The 13,607-nt window shown below is 65.3% G+C and overlaps 1 protein-coding gene across 9 annotated transcripts in view; it reads right to left on the reverse strand.

Annotated features, from left to right (window-relative positions):
- Positions 1-13,607, reverse strand: part of LOC138735132 (neurexin-2-like) — a 59,236-nt gene that overhangs the window by 21,434 nt on the left and 24,195 nt on the right. For all 9 annotated transcript variants that reach the window (XM_069883031.1, XM_069883030.1, XM_069883028.1 and 6 more), the window contains 5 exons: positions 10,785-10,904; positions 8,996-9,377; positions 7,775-7,965; positions 6,183-6,356; positions 4,929-5,048 (listed from right to left, as the gene is read on the reverse strand). In XM_069883031.1, coding sequence (XP_069739132.1) covers positions 4,929-5,048; positions 6,183-6,356; positions 7,775-7,965; positions 8,996-9,377; positions 10,785-10,904 — 987 coding nt within the window. The remainder of the gene's footprint in view (positions 1-4,928; positions 5,049-6,182; positions 6,357-7,774; positions 7,966-8,995; positions 9,378-10,784; positions 10,905-13,607) is intronic.

Raw genomic sequence — 13,607 nt, forward strand, 5'->3', positions numbered from 1 at the left:
CCGAACTGGGGACTGGGGGGACTGGAGACCCCAAACTGGGGGGACTGGGGAGAGAGACCCCAAATCAGGGAGACTGGGAGGGTCTGAAGGGACTGGGGACCCCAAACTGGGAGACTCTGGAAGTGAGAGACCCCAAAACCGGGGACCCCAGCACCGAGGGGACCCTGAGCTGAGGGGACCCCAAAATTGGGGGTCTGAGGGGGGGGGGGGGGAGGAGCCGCCCAGGGCAGGGGGGGACCCCAAAGGGAGGGATGGGATGGGGGGAGAGAAAGGGGGGCCCTGAAATGGGGGGGGGGGGGCAAAAAGGGGCTGTGGGGATCCCCAAAATCTCCCCCTAGAAAAGGACTTGGGGGGGTTGAATCCCCTCAAAATGGGGCTGGAGGGGGGGGATCCCCAAAATCTCCCCCTAGAAAAGGGCTGGGGGGGCCCAAATCCCCTCTAAATGGGGCTGAGGGGGGGGGATCCCCAAAATCTCCCCCCAGAGAAGGGCTGGGGGGGCTGAATCCCCTCCAAATGGGGCGAGGGGGGGGATCCCCAAAATCTCCCCCCAGAGAAGGGCTGGGGGGGCCCAAATCCCCTCAAAATGGGGCTGGGAGGGGGGGTCCCCGAATCTCCCCCTAGAAAAGGGCAGGGGGGGGCCTGAATCCCCTCCAAATGGGGCTGGGGGGGCCTCGAGTCACCCCAAACCGGGTCGCGGTGGCCCCCCCCCCGGCGGGAGGGGGGGTGCAGCCCCCCCCTAGGAGCGGGGGGGCGTCCCCGTTCGAGGGGCCTGGGGGGAGGCGAGCGCCCCCCCCTCGGGGGGTCCCGATCCCCCCCCCGGGGCTCAGCGCATGCGGGGGGGGGGCGAGGGGGGGGCCCGAGGCGGGGGGGGCCAGGGCGGGGGGGGGGGCGCTCACAGGGGGTCCAGCATCGTCCGGGGGGGGGGGGGATGTGGGGGCTGCGGGGGGGGGATGGAGGGAGGGATGGGGGTGGGGGGGGGATTTGGGGATGGGGAGGAGGAGGGGGGGATGGGCTCGGAGGGATGTGGGGCTGGGGGGGGGATGGATGGGGGGGTGGGGGGGATGGATGTGGGGGTGGGGGGGGCTGGATGGAGGAGGGGGATGGATTTGGGGCTCGGAGGGATGTGGAGCTGGGGGGGGATGGATGGGGGGGATGGATGGGGGGGCTGGGGGGGATGGATGTGGGGGTGGGGGGGGCTGGATGGAGGAGGGGGATGGATTTGGGGCTGGGGGGATGGATGGGGGGCTGGGGGGGCTGGATGTGGGGGTGGGGGGGATGGATGTAGGGGTGGGGGATGGATGGGGGGCTGGGGGGGATGGATTTGGGGCTGGGGGGCTGGATGGAGGAGGAGGATGGATTTGGGGCTGGGGGGGCTGGATGGGGGGGGTGGGGGGGGCTGGATGGAGGAGAAGGATGGATTTGGGGCTGGGGGGGATGGATGGGGGGGTGGGGGGGGCTGGATGGAGGAGGAGGATGGATTTGGGGCTGGGGTGGATGGATGGGGGGCTGGGGGGGATGGATGTGGGGGTGGGGGGGCTGGATGGAGGAGGGGGATGGATTTGGGCTGGGGGGGATGGATGTGGGGCTGGGGGGGGATGGATGTGGGGGTGGGGGGGGCTGGATGGAGGAGGGGGATGGATTTGGGGCTGGGGGGGCTGGATGGGGGGCTGGGGGGCTGGATGGGGGGCTGGGAGGGGCTGTGGGCTGAGGGGGGGATGGATGGATGGGGGATTGGGGGGGATGGATGGATGGATGGATGGGGGGTGGATGTGGGGCTGGGGGGGGCTGTGGGGCAGGGGGAAGGGAGGTTGGGGGGGTGGGGGGGGGGCTGGGCGATGTGGGGCAGGGGCTGGGGGGGCTGGAGGAGGTGGGAGGGAGGGTTTGGGGCCGGGGGGGGGTGGATGGGGGATGCAGGAGGATGCAGGAGGATGGAGGAGGATGGAGATGCGGGTCTGGGGTCGCTGTGGGGCTGGGGGGGGGATGTGGGGCTGGGGGGTCTCTGGCCTGGGCGGCTCCGGCGGCTCCGTGGGGCGGCGCTGGGGGCTCCGTGGGGCGCTGGGGGGCGCTGGGGGGCGCTGTGGGGCGCTCGAGGGGCGCTCTAGGGCGCTGTGGGGCTCCCCGGGCCGTGGGGCGGCGGCGGCGGCTGCTGCAGCGGGAGGGGCGGGAGGGGGCGGGGCGGGGCGGGGCCGGCGGGGACCTATAGGGGCCCACGGGCACCTATAGACACCTAGAGAGACCCACGGAGACCCACGGAGACCCGTAGACACCTGTAGAGACCCATAGAAACCCATACAGACCCATAGAGACCTGTAGAGACCCACAGAGACCCATAGAGAACCATAGAGACAACCATAGAGACCTGTAGAGACCCATAGAAACCCATACAAACCCATACAGACCCATAGAGACCCATAGAAACCTATAGGGACCCATAGAGACCCATAGAGATCCATAGAGACCCCATAGCGACCCATAGACACCCATAGAGAGACCCACAGACACCCATAGGGACCTATAGAGACCCACAGAGACCTATAGACACCTATAGAGACCCACAGAGACCCATAGACAACTATAGAGACCCATAGAGACCCATAGACACCTATAGAGATCCATGTAGACCCATAGAGACCTATAGAGACCCATAGACACCCATAGAGACCCACGGAGACCCATAGAGACCCATAGACACCTATGGAGACCTACAGAGATCCATAGAGACCCACAGACACCCATAGAGAACTACAGAGACCCACAGGGACCTATGGAGACCCATAGAGACCCATAGAGACCCATAGGGATCCACAGACACCTATAGAGACCTATAGAGACCCACGGAGACCCACCACAACCCATAGGGACCCATAGAGACCCATAGACATCTACAGAGACCCATAGAGACCTATAGAGACCCATAGAGACCCACAGACACCTATAGACACCTATAGAGACCCATTGAGACCCATAGACACCCACAGAGACCCATAGAGACCTATAGAGACCTATAGAGACCCACAGACACATATAGACACCTATAGAGACCCATTGAGACCTATAGAGACCCATAGAAGACACCTATAGAGACCCATAGAGAGCTATAGAGACCTATGGACACCCATAGAGAACTATAGAGACCCATAGAGACCCATAGAGACCCATAGGGACCCATAGGGACCCATAGAGACCCATAGAGACCCACAGAGACGCATAGAGACCCTATAGAGCCCCTATAGGGACTCGTAGAGACTTATAGGGACTCACAGAGACCCTCAGGGACCCACGGCTGCCCCATAACAACCAGTGGGGACCCATAGAGACCCCATAGGGACCCCCAGGGACTCATAGAGACCCATAGGGACCCCATAGAGACCCATAGGGGACACGAGGCCATGAGCACCTCGTGCAAGGGGCAGACTCCTCGTGCAAGGGGCACAGACTCCTCGTGCGAGGGACACGAAGCCATGAGCACCTCGTGCAAGGGGCACAGACTCCTCGTGCAAGGGACACGAGGCCACGAGCACCTCGTGCAAGGGGCACAGACCCCTCGTGCAAGGCCCGTGGGGGCGCGCAGCCCCCCGTGCGAGGCCCCAGTGTCCCCCACGTCCTTGTGTTCCCTGTGTCCCCCTGCAGTTACATGGCCCCCGTGTCTGTGTGACCCCGTGTCCTCACACTCACGGTCGCCGTGCACTCACGCTTACTGTCCCCATGTCGTCGTGTCTGTGCGCACTCACGCTCACTGCAGCCATGCTCGTGTCCCCGTGTCCCCATGTTCTCCATGTCCTCGAGTCCTCGTGCACTCACGCTCACTTCAGCTATCCCCATGTCCCCATGTCCCTGTGTCCCCCATGTCCCCATGTCTCTGTGTCCCTGTGTCCCCCGTGTCCCTGTGTCCTCGTGCGCTCACACTCACTTCATCTGTCCCCATATCCCCATGTCCCCATGTCCCCGTGTCCTTGTGTCCCCATGTCCTCGTGCACTCACAGTCACTTCATCTATTCCCATGTCCCCGTGTCCCTGTGTCCTCGTGCACTCACACTCACTTCAGTTATCCCCATATCCCTGTGTCCCCATGTCCCTGTGTCCCCCGTGTCCCCGTGTCCTCGTGCACTCACACTCCCTTCAGCTACCCCCATGTCCCCATGTCCCTGTGTCCCCTGTGTCCCCGTGTCCCCCGTGTCCCCGTGTCCTCGTGCACTCACACTCACTTCAGCTACCCCCATATCCCTGTGTCCCCATGTCCCCGTGTCCTCGTGTCCTTGTGCACTCACACTCACTTCATCGATCCCCATATCCCCATGTCCCCATGTCCCCGTGTTCCCCGTGTCCCCGTGTCCTCGTGCACTCACACTCCCTTCATCTACCCCCATATCCCCGTGTCCCCGTGTCCCCGTGTCCTTGTGCACTCACACTCACTTCAGCTACCCCCATGTCCCCGTGTCCCCCGTGTCCCCGTGTCCCCGTGTCCTTGTGCACTCACACTCACTTCAGCTACCCCCATGTCCCCGTGTCCCCCGTGTCCCCGTGTCCCCGTGTCCTCGTGCACTCACGCTCACTTCATCTACCCCCATATCCCCGTGTCCCCGTGTCCCCGTGTCCTCGTGCACTCACACTCACTTCATCTACCCCCATATCCCTGTGTCCCCATGTCCCCGTGTCCCCCGTGTCCCCGTGTCCCCGTGTCCTTGTGCACTCACACTCACTTCATCTATCCCCATATCCCCATGTTCCCATGTCCCCGTGTTCCCCGTGTCCCCGTGTCCTTGTGCACTCACACTCACTTCAGCTACCCCCATGTCCCCATGTCCCCGTGTCCCCCGTGTCCCCGTGTCCCCGTGTCCTCGTGCACTCACGCTCACTTCATCTACCCCCATATCCCCGTGTCCCCGTGTCCCCCGTGTCCCCGTGTCCCCGTGTCCTCGTGCACTCACGCTCGCTGCAGGCGGCCCCCGCGAAGGCCGTCATGGAGCAGTCGCAGGCGAAGCCGTCCCACTGCTGCAGGCACACGCCCTGGTTGGCGCACGACTCCTCGGTGCACGTCGTGCTGGGGCCTGCGGGCACCCGCGTCACGGGGGGCTCCCGGAGCCCCCGCACCCCCCCGAGCCCCCCCGTACCCCCCGCTCGCCTCCCTCGTGCGTCCTCGTGCGACAACGTGCCACCCTGGCCCCCCTGTACCCCCATCTCTCCCTCCCCAGCCCCCCAGTACCCCATCACACCCCTCAATACCCCCAATACCCCCCAATACCCCCATAATCCCCTCCCCAGCCCCCCAATACCCCATTATATCCCCCATATTCCCCTCTCCAACTCCCTAATACCCCCTGTACCCCCATAACCCCCTCCCCAACCCCCAATACCCCATCATACCCCCCATACCCCCCCATACCCCCCTCCCCAGCCCCCCAATACCCCATCATACCCCCCATATCCCCCCCAATACCCCCTCACACCCACATATCCCCCTCCCCAGCCCCCAATACCCCCCATATCCCCCCTGTACCCCCCTCCCCAGCCCCCCAATACCCCACCATACCCCCCATATCCCCCCATATCCCCCTCACACCCCCCTATCCCCCTCCCCAGCCCCCAATACCCCCCATACCCCCCATATCCCCCTCCCCAGCCCCCCAATACCCCATCACACCCCCAAATTCCCCTCCCCAGCCCCATACCCCCCATACCCCCCATATCCCCTTCCCCAGCCCCCCAATCCCTCCCCATATCCCCATATCCCCCTCCCCAGTCCCCCAATACCCCACCATACCCCCCATATCCCCCCAATACCCCCTCACACCCCCATATCCCCCTCCCCAGCCCCCCAATACCCCCTCACACCCCCATATCCCCCTCCCCAGCCCCCCAATACCCCCTCACACCCCCATATCCCCCTCCCCAGCCCCCCAATACCCCCCATACCCCCCATATCCCCCTCCCCAGCCCCCCAATACCCCACCATACCCCCCATACCCCCCATATCCCCCTCCCCAGCCCCCCAATACCCCATCATACCCCCCCATACCCCCCATATCCCCCTCCCCAGCCCCCCAATCCCCCCCATATCCCCCTCCCCAGCCCCCCAATACCCCATCATACCCCCCCATACTCCCCATATCCCCCTCCCCAGCCCCTCAATGCCCCCCCTATCCCCCCCATACCCCCCCTCCATCCCCGCAGCCCCCCCTCACCGTCGCAGCCCCTCTGGACGTGTCCCCCCCGGCTGACCGCGTCCCCCAGCAGGTCGGGCAGCCGCCCGTTGAGGTCGAGGGAGGCCAAGCAGCCCTGGAAGCCGCCGCGCGAGGCCACCAGCCTGGGCAGGCGCCCCAAAAGCTGGGGGGGGGCCCCCCCGACAAACAGCTCGCCTGGAAGGGGGGGGGGGACAGGAGGATGGAGACCCCCGAAAGCCACCCCAAAACCACCCCCAGAACATCCTCAGGGGTGTGAGAGACGCAGAAAGACCCCAAGCACGACGAAAACACCCCAAAATCATCCTAAAACACCCCAAAACCCACCCTGAAACATCTCCAAGGGATGAGAGAGAGAGAGAAACCCAAACCACAAGCAGCACACCCCAAAATGACCCCCCCCGGACACCCCAAACCACCCTAAAACCCACCCCAAGGTGTGAGAGATGCGGCGAGACCCCCCGAAAGGCCCCCAAACCCACCCGTGGGGACCAAGGGATCCCACCAGGTCCCCAGGAACCCCAGGAACCCAAGGAGGTTCAGGAGGTCCCACCAGGTCTCCAGGAACCCCAGGAGGTCCCCAAGGTCCCATGAGGTCTCCAGGAACCCAAGGAGGTTCAGGAGGTCCCACCAGGTCTCCAGGAACCCCAGGAGGTTCAGGAGGTCCCACCAGGTCTCCAGGAACCCCAGGAGGTTCAGGAGGTCCCACCAGGTCTCCAGGAACCCAAGGAGGTTCAGGAGGTCCCACCAGGTCTCCAGGAACCCAAGGAGGTCCCCAAGGTCCCACCAGGTCCCCAGGAACACAAGGAGATCCCCAAGGTCCCACCAGGTCTCCAGGAACCCAAGGAGGTCCCCAAGGTCCCACCAGGTCCCCAGGAACCCAAGGAGGTCCCCAAGGTCCCACCAGGTCTCCAGGAACCCAAGGAGGTCCCCAAGGTCCCACCAGGTCCCCAGGAACACAAGGAGGTCCCCAAGGTCCCACCAGGTCTCCAGGAAACCCAGGAACCCAAGGAGGTTCAGGAGGTCCCACCAGGTCCCCAGGAACACAAGGAGGTCCCCAAGGTCCCACCAGGTCCCCAGGAACACAAGGAGATCCCCAAGATCCCACCAGGTCTCCAGGAACACAAGGAGATCCCCAAGATCCCACCAGGTCTCCAGGAACACAAGGAGGTCCCCAAGGGCCCACCAGGTCTCCAGGAAACCCAGGAACCCAAGGAGGTTCAGGAGGTCCCACCAGGTCTCCAGGAACCCAAGGAGGTTCAGGAGGTCCCACCAGGTCCCCAGGAACACAAGGAGGTCCCCAAGGTCCCACCAGGTCTCCAGGAAACCCAGGAACCCAAGGAGGTTCAGGAGGTCCCACCAGGTCTCCAGGAACCCAAGGAGATCCCCAAGGTCCCATCAGGTCTCCAGGAACCCAAGGAGGTTCAGGAGGTCCCACCAGGTCTCCAGGAACACAAGGAGATCCCCGAGGTCCCACCAGGTCCCCAGAAACCCAAGAAGATTCCCAAGGAGGTTCAGGAGGTCCCACCAGGTGCCCCAAAAGATCTCCCTAGGTGGCCCCCCCCGCCCCCCGGCGACGCCTGCGGGTCCCTCACCCTTGAGGTCGAGGCTGTGGGCGCCCTGGCCGTGCTGGGTCACGGGGCGGCCGTCCACGCGCAGCCCGTGCAGGTTCCCCCCCTCGCGCGACACCGACACCTCGTGCCAGCGCCCGTCGTGCAGCGGGGCCTCCGAGTTGCCCTTCATGAGCGAGGGGCCCTCGCCCAGGTCGAAGACGTAGTGGATGTACCTGCAAGGGGCGCCCGGCGGCGGCTTCCAGCACCTTCCGGGAACCCAGGTGGACACGAGGGCCCACCAGGTCCCCAGGAACCCCAGGAACCCAAGGAGGTCCCCAAGATCCCACCAGGAACCCCAGGAACACAAGGAGGTCCCCAAGGGCCCACCAGGTCCCCAGGAAACCCAGGAACCCAAGGAGGTTCAGGAGGTCCCACCAGGAACCCCAGGAACCCAAGGAGGTTCAGGAGGTCCCACCAGGTCTCCAGGGACACAAGGAGGTCCCCAAGATCCCATCAGATCTCCAGGAACCCAAGGAGGTCCCCAAGGTCCCACCAGATCTCTAGGAACCCAAGGAAGTCTCCAAGGTCCCACCAGGTCTCCAGGAACACAAGGAACCCAAGGAGGTCCCCAAGGTCCCACCAGGTCTCCAGGAACCCCAGGAGGTCCCCAAGGTCCCACCAGGTCCCCAAGAACCCAAGGAGGTCCCCAAGGTCCCACCAGATCTCTAGGAACCCAAGGAGGTTCAGGAGGTCCCACCAGGTCCCCAGAAACCCCAGAAGGTCCCCAAGGTCCCACCAGATCTCCAGGAACCCAAGGAGGTTCAGGAGGTCCCACCAGGTCCCCAGAAACCCAAGAAGGTCCCCATGGTCCTACAAGGTTCAAGGAGTCCCTGAGGTCTCCACAACTCTACTGGCATCTCAGGAGGTCCTCAAGGTCCCAGGAGGTTCAGGGGGACCCCAAGGTCCCCAAAAACTCTATTGGTGTCTCAGGAGGTCCCCAAGGTCCCATGATGTTTAGGAGGTCCCCAGGAGGTCCCCATGGTCCTACGAGGCTCGGGAGGTTCCTGACATCCCCAGGAGGCCCCTGAGGTTCTAGGAGGTTCAGGAGGTCCCCAAGGTCCCATGATGTTCAGGAGGTCCCCATGGTCCTACAAGGTTTGGGAGGTTCCCAACATCCCCAGGAGGCCCCTGAGGTTCTAGGAGGTTTAGGAGGTCCCCAAGGTCCCAGGAGGTGCCCAGGACGCCCCCGTCGAGCCCTCTCACCCCTTAACGAGCTCGACCACGAGGAAGTCGTTGCCGTTGCCGCCGTTGAAGAGGATGAGGCCGTCGGGCGCCGTGGTCTTGAACTGGAAGAAGAGGTGCATGGAGGCGTAGGCCTGCAGGGTGGCCAGCGCCACGAAGGCCCCGCGGCCGCGGAAGGCGACCGGGTCGGCCACGATGGCGCGGCGGCCGAAGCGAGCGTTGAGCTCGCAGGAGCTGATGTCGCCGTTCTTGCAGAGGTCCAGGTAGGGGAGCCCGTTGAAGAGCAGCCCGCTCAGGTGGCCCAAGAAGTTGGAGGGCACCACGGCCAGGAAGCGCCGCTCCGTCACGATGCCCGTCTCGATGTTGTGGAACTCCAGGCGGGTGTGGGTGCCCGACATCTGCCCTGAGGGGGCACCGGGACCGTCACCCACGTGCCCGTGGGCCTGGAGACCCATCCCCAGGGACCTGGAGCCCCATCACCACGTCCCCAGGGACCTGGAGCCCCATCACCACGTCCCCATAGACCTGCAGCCCCATCCCCAGGGACCTGGAGCCCCATCACCACGTCCCCATGGACCTGGAGCTCCATCACCATGTCCCCATGGACCTGGAACCTCATCACCATGGACCTGGAGCCCCATCACCACGTCCCCATAGACCTGCAGCCCCATCACCATGTCCCCATGGACCTGGAGCCCCATCACCATGTCCACATGGACCTGGAACCTCATCACCATGGACCTGGAGCCCCATCACCATGTCCCCATGGACCTGCAGCCCCATCACCATGTCCCCATGGACCTGCAGCCCCATCACCATGTCCCCATGGACCTGGAACCTCATCACCATGTCCCCATGGACCTGGAACCTCATCCCCATGGACCTGGAGCCCCATCACCATGTCCCCATGGACCTGCAGCCCCATCACCACATCCCCATGGACCTGGAGCTCCAGCCCCATGGACCTGGAGCCCCATCACCATGTCCCCATGGACCTGCAGCCCCATCACCACGTCCCCATGGACCTGCAGCCCCATCACCATGGACCTGCAGCCCCATCACCATGTCCCCATGGACCTGCAGCCCCATCACCACATCCCCATGGACCTGGAACCTCATCACCATGTCCCCATGGACCTGGAGCTCCATCCCCATGGACCTGCAGCCCCATCACCATGTCCCCATGGATCTGGAACCTCATCACCATGGACCTGGAGCCCCATCACCACGTCCCCATGGACCTGCAGCCCCATCACCACGTCCCCATGGACCTGGAGCTCCATCACCACATCCCCATGGACCTGGAGCCCCATCACCATGTCCACATGGACCTGCAGCCCCATCACCATGTCCCCATGGACCTGGAGCCCCATCACCACAGACCTGGAGCCCCATCACCATGTCCCCATGGACCTGCAGCCCTGTCGCCACATCCCCATGGACCTGGAGCCTCATCACCATGTCCCCATGGACCTGGAGCCCCTTCACCATGTCCCCATGGACCTGGAGCCCCATCCCCATGGACCTGGAACCTCATCACCATGTCCCCATGGACCTGGAGCCCCTTCACCATGGACCTGCAGCCCCATCACCTTGTCCCCATGGACCTGCAGCCCCACCACCATCACTCTATGGACTTGGAGCCCCATCACCACGTCCCCACGCACCTGCAGCCCTGTCACCTTGTCCCCTGGACCCGAATCTGTGTCCCCATGGACCTGAGGCTCCTGGGATCTGCAGCCCTGCCCAGGTGACCTGCACCCGTGTCCCCTGTTCCCATGTCCCCCTGTCCCTTGTCCCCCTGTCCCACCTTCCACGGTGACGTTGTCCACGGAGAGCTGGAGGCTGCGCCCGCGCCTCACGACTCGCACCGCGTGCCACTCGTTGTCATCGAGGCGCTGCCCGGCCAGCAGGGTCTGCGGCCCCTTGCCTGGGGACACCGGACACCCTGACCCCGGGGACACGGGACACCGGACACCCTGACCCCGGGGACACCAGGGACACGGGGACACCAGGGACATGGGGACACCAGGAACACGGGGACACCAGGGACACGGGGACACCAGGGACATGGGGACACCAGGGACATGGGACACATGGAGGGACACGGGGACACCAGGGACATGGGGACATCAGGGACATGGGGACACCAGGGACATGGGACACATGGAGGGACAGGGAGACACGAGGGACATGGGGACATCAGGGACATGGGACACATGGAGGGACATGGGGACACCAGGGACATGGGGACACACGGAGGGACATGGGGACATGGAGGGACATGGGGACACCAGGGACATGGGGACACACGGAGGGACATGGGGACACCAGGGACATGGGGACACATGGAGGGACACAGACAGAGCACACGCGTGCAATCCCCGTGCAAGCACCCTACACGTGCTCCACGCACACGTGTGTGAGGACGCACAAGCGTGTGGCCCCCAACATGCACGGAGATGCGTGTGCACGCGCCCCCCTCGCACACGCGGGAGCCCCCCCCCCCGCCGTGCACACACGCGTGTGCCCCTCACCCTCAGCGGTGCCCAGGCGCGCACACGCGTGTGCGGCTGCGGGACGTGTGTGCGATGTTGCTGCACACGCGTGTGCACGGAGGCCGGCGGGACACGGCTGCAGCCCCCGCCCGCGTCCCCGCACGTGTGCTCCCCCCCCCGCCCCCCGCGTGATCTGCACACCACGCCTTGCACACGCGTGTGCCAATGTGCCACCAGCCCTGCCTGTGTAGGGGGGTACTGGGAGGCACTGGGGGGCACTGGGAGGCACTGGGGGGTACTGGGGGGTACTGGGGGGCACTGGGGAGCACTGGGGGGCACTGGTGTCCCAGTTTGGGTCACTTACTGGGGTGGCACTAGGGGCACTGGAACTCATGGGGAGGAGATGGGAGGCACTGGGGGGTACTGGAAGGCACTGGGGGGCACTGGGGGGCACTGGGGGGCACTGGGAGGCACTGGGGGGTACTGGGGGGTACTGGGGGGTACTGGAGAGCGCTGAGGGGCACTGGGGAGCACTGGGGGGCACTGGTGTCCCAGTTGGGGTCACTTACTGGGGTGGCACTAGGGGCACTGGAGCTCACGGGGAGGAGATGGGAGGCACTGGGGAGGCACTGGAGAGCACTGGGGAGCACTGGGAGGCACTGGGGGGCACTGGGAGGCACTGGGGGCACTGGGGGGCACTGGGGGGCACTGGGGAGCACTGGGGGGCACTGGTGTCCCAGTTGGGGTCGCTTACTGGGGTGGCACTAGGGGCACTGGAGCTCACGGGGAGGCGCTGGGAGGAACTGGGGAGGCACTGGAGAGCACTGGGGGGCACTGGGAGGCACTGGGGGGCACTGGGAAGCACTGGTGTCCCAGTTTGGGTCACTTACTGGGGTGGCACTAGGGGCACTGGAGCTCACGGGGAGGCGCTGGGAGGAACTGGGGAGGCACTGGAGAGCACTGGAGAGCACTGGGGGGCACTGGGGGGTACTGGGGAGCACTGGTGTCCCAGTTGGGGTCGCTTACTGGGGGGCACTGGGGGCACTGGAGCTCACGGGGAGGCACTGGGAGGAACTGGGGAGGCACTGGAGAGCACTGGGGGGCACTGGGGGGCACTGGTGTCCCAGTTGGGGTCACTTACTGGGGTGGCACTAGGGGCACTGGAGCTCATGGGGAGGCGCTGGGAGGAACTGGGGGGTACTGGAAGGCACTGGGGGGCACTGGGGGGCACTGGGAAGCATGGGGGGCACTGGTGTCCCAGTTTGGGTCACTTACTGGGGTGGCACTAGGGGCACTGGAGCTCATGGGGAGGCGCTGGGAGGCACTGGGGGGTACTGGAAGGCACTGGGGGGCACTGGGGGGCACTGGGGGGTACTGGGGAGCACTGGGGGTACTGGGGAGCACTGGGGGGCACTGGGGGGTACTGGAGAGCACTGAGGGCCACTGGGGGGCACTGGTGTCCCAGTTTGGGTCGCTTACTGGGGTGGCACTAGGGGCACTGGAGCTCATGGGGAGGTGCTGGGAGGCACTGGGGGGTACTGGAGAGAACTGGGGGGCACTGGGGGGCACTGGGGGGCACTGGGGGGTACTGGGGGGCACTGGGGGGCACTGGAGAGCGCTGAGGGGCACTGGGGAGCACTGGGAGGCACTGGGAGGTACTGGGAGGCACTGGAGAGTGCTGAGGGGCACTGGGGGGCACTGGTGTCCCAGTTTGGGTTGCTTACTGGGGTGACACTAGGGGCACTGGAGCTCATGGGGAGGAGATGGGGGGCACTGGGGGGTACTGGAGAGTACTGGGGGGCACTGGAGGAACTGGGGAGGCACTGGGGAGCACTGGGGGGCACTGGGGGGCACTGGGAGGCACTGGGGGGTACTGGGGGGCACTGGTGTCCCAGTTGGGGTCACTTACTGGGGTGGCACTAGGGGCATTGGAGCTCATGGGGAGGCGCTGGGAGGAACTGGGGGGTACTGGAGAGCACTGGGGGGCACTGGGGGGCACTGGGGGGTACTGGAGAGTGCTGAGGGGCACTGGGGAGCACTGGGAGGCACTGGGAGGCACTGGGGGGTACTGGGGTGCACTGGAGAGCGCTGAGGGGCACTGGGGGGCACTGGGAGGCACTGGGGGTACTGGGGGG

Source organism: Phaenicophaeus curvirostris, unplaced genomic scaffold (assembly GCF_032191515.1).
Source record: "Phaenicophaeus curvirostris isolate KB17595 unplaced genomic scaffold, BPBGC_Pcur_1.0 scaffold_480, whole genome shotgun sequence".
Lineage (NCBI taxonomy): Eukaryota > Metazoa > Chordata > Aves > Cuculiformes > Cuculidae > Phaenicophaeus > Phaenicophaeus curvirostris.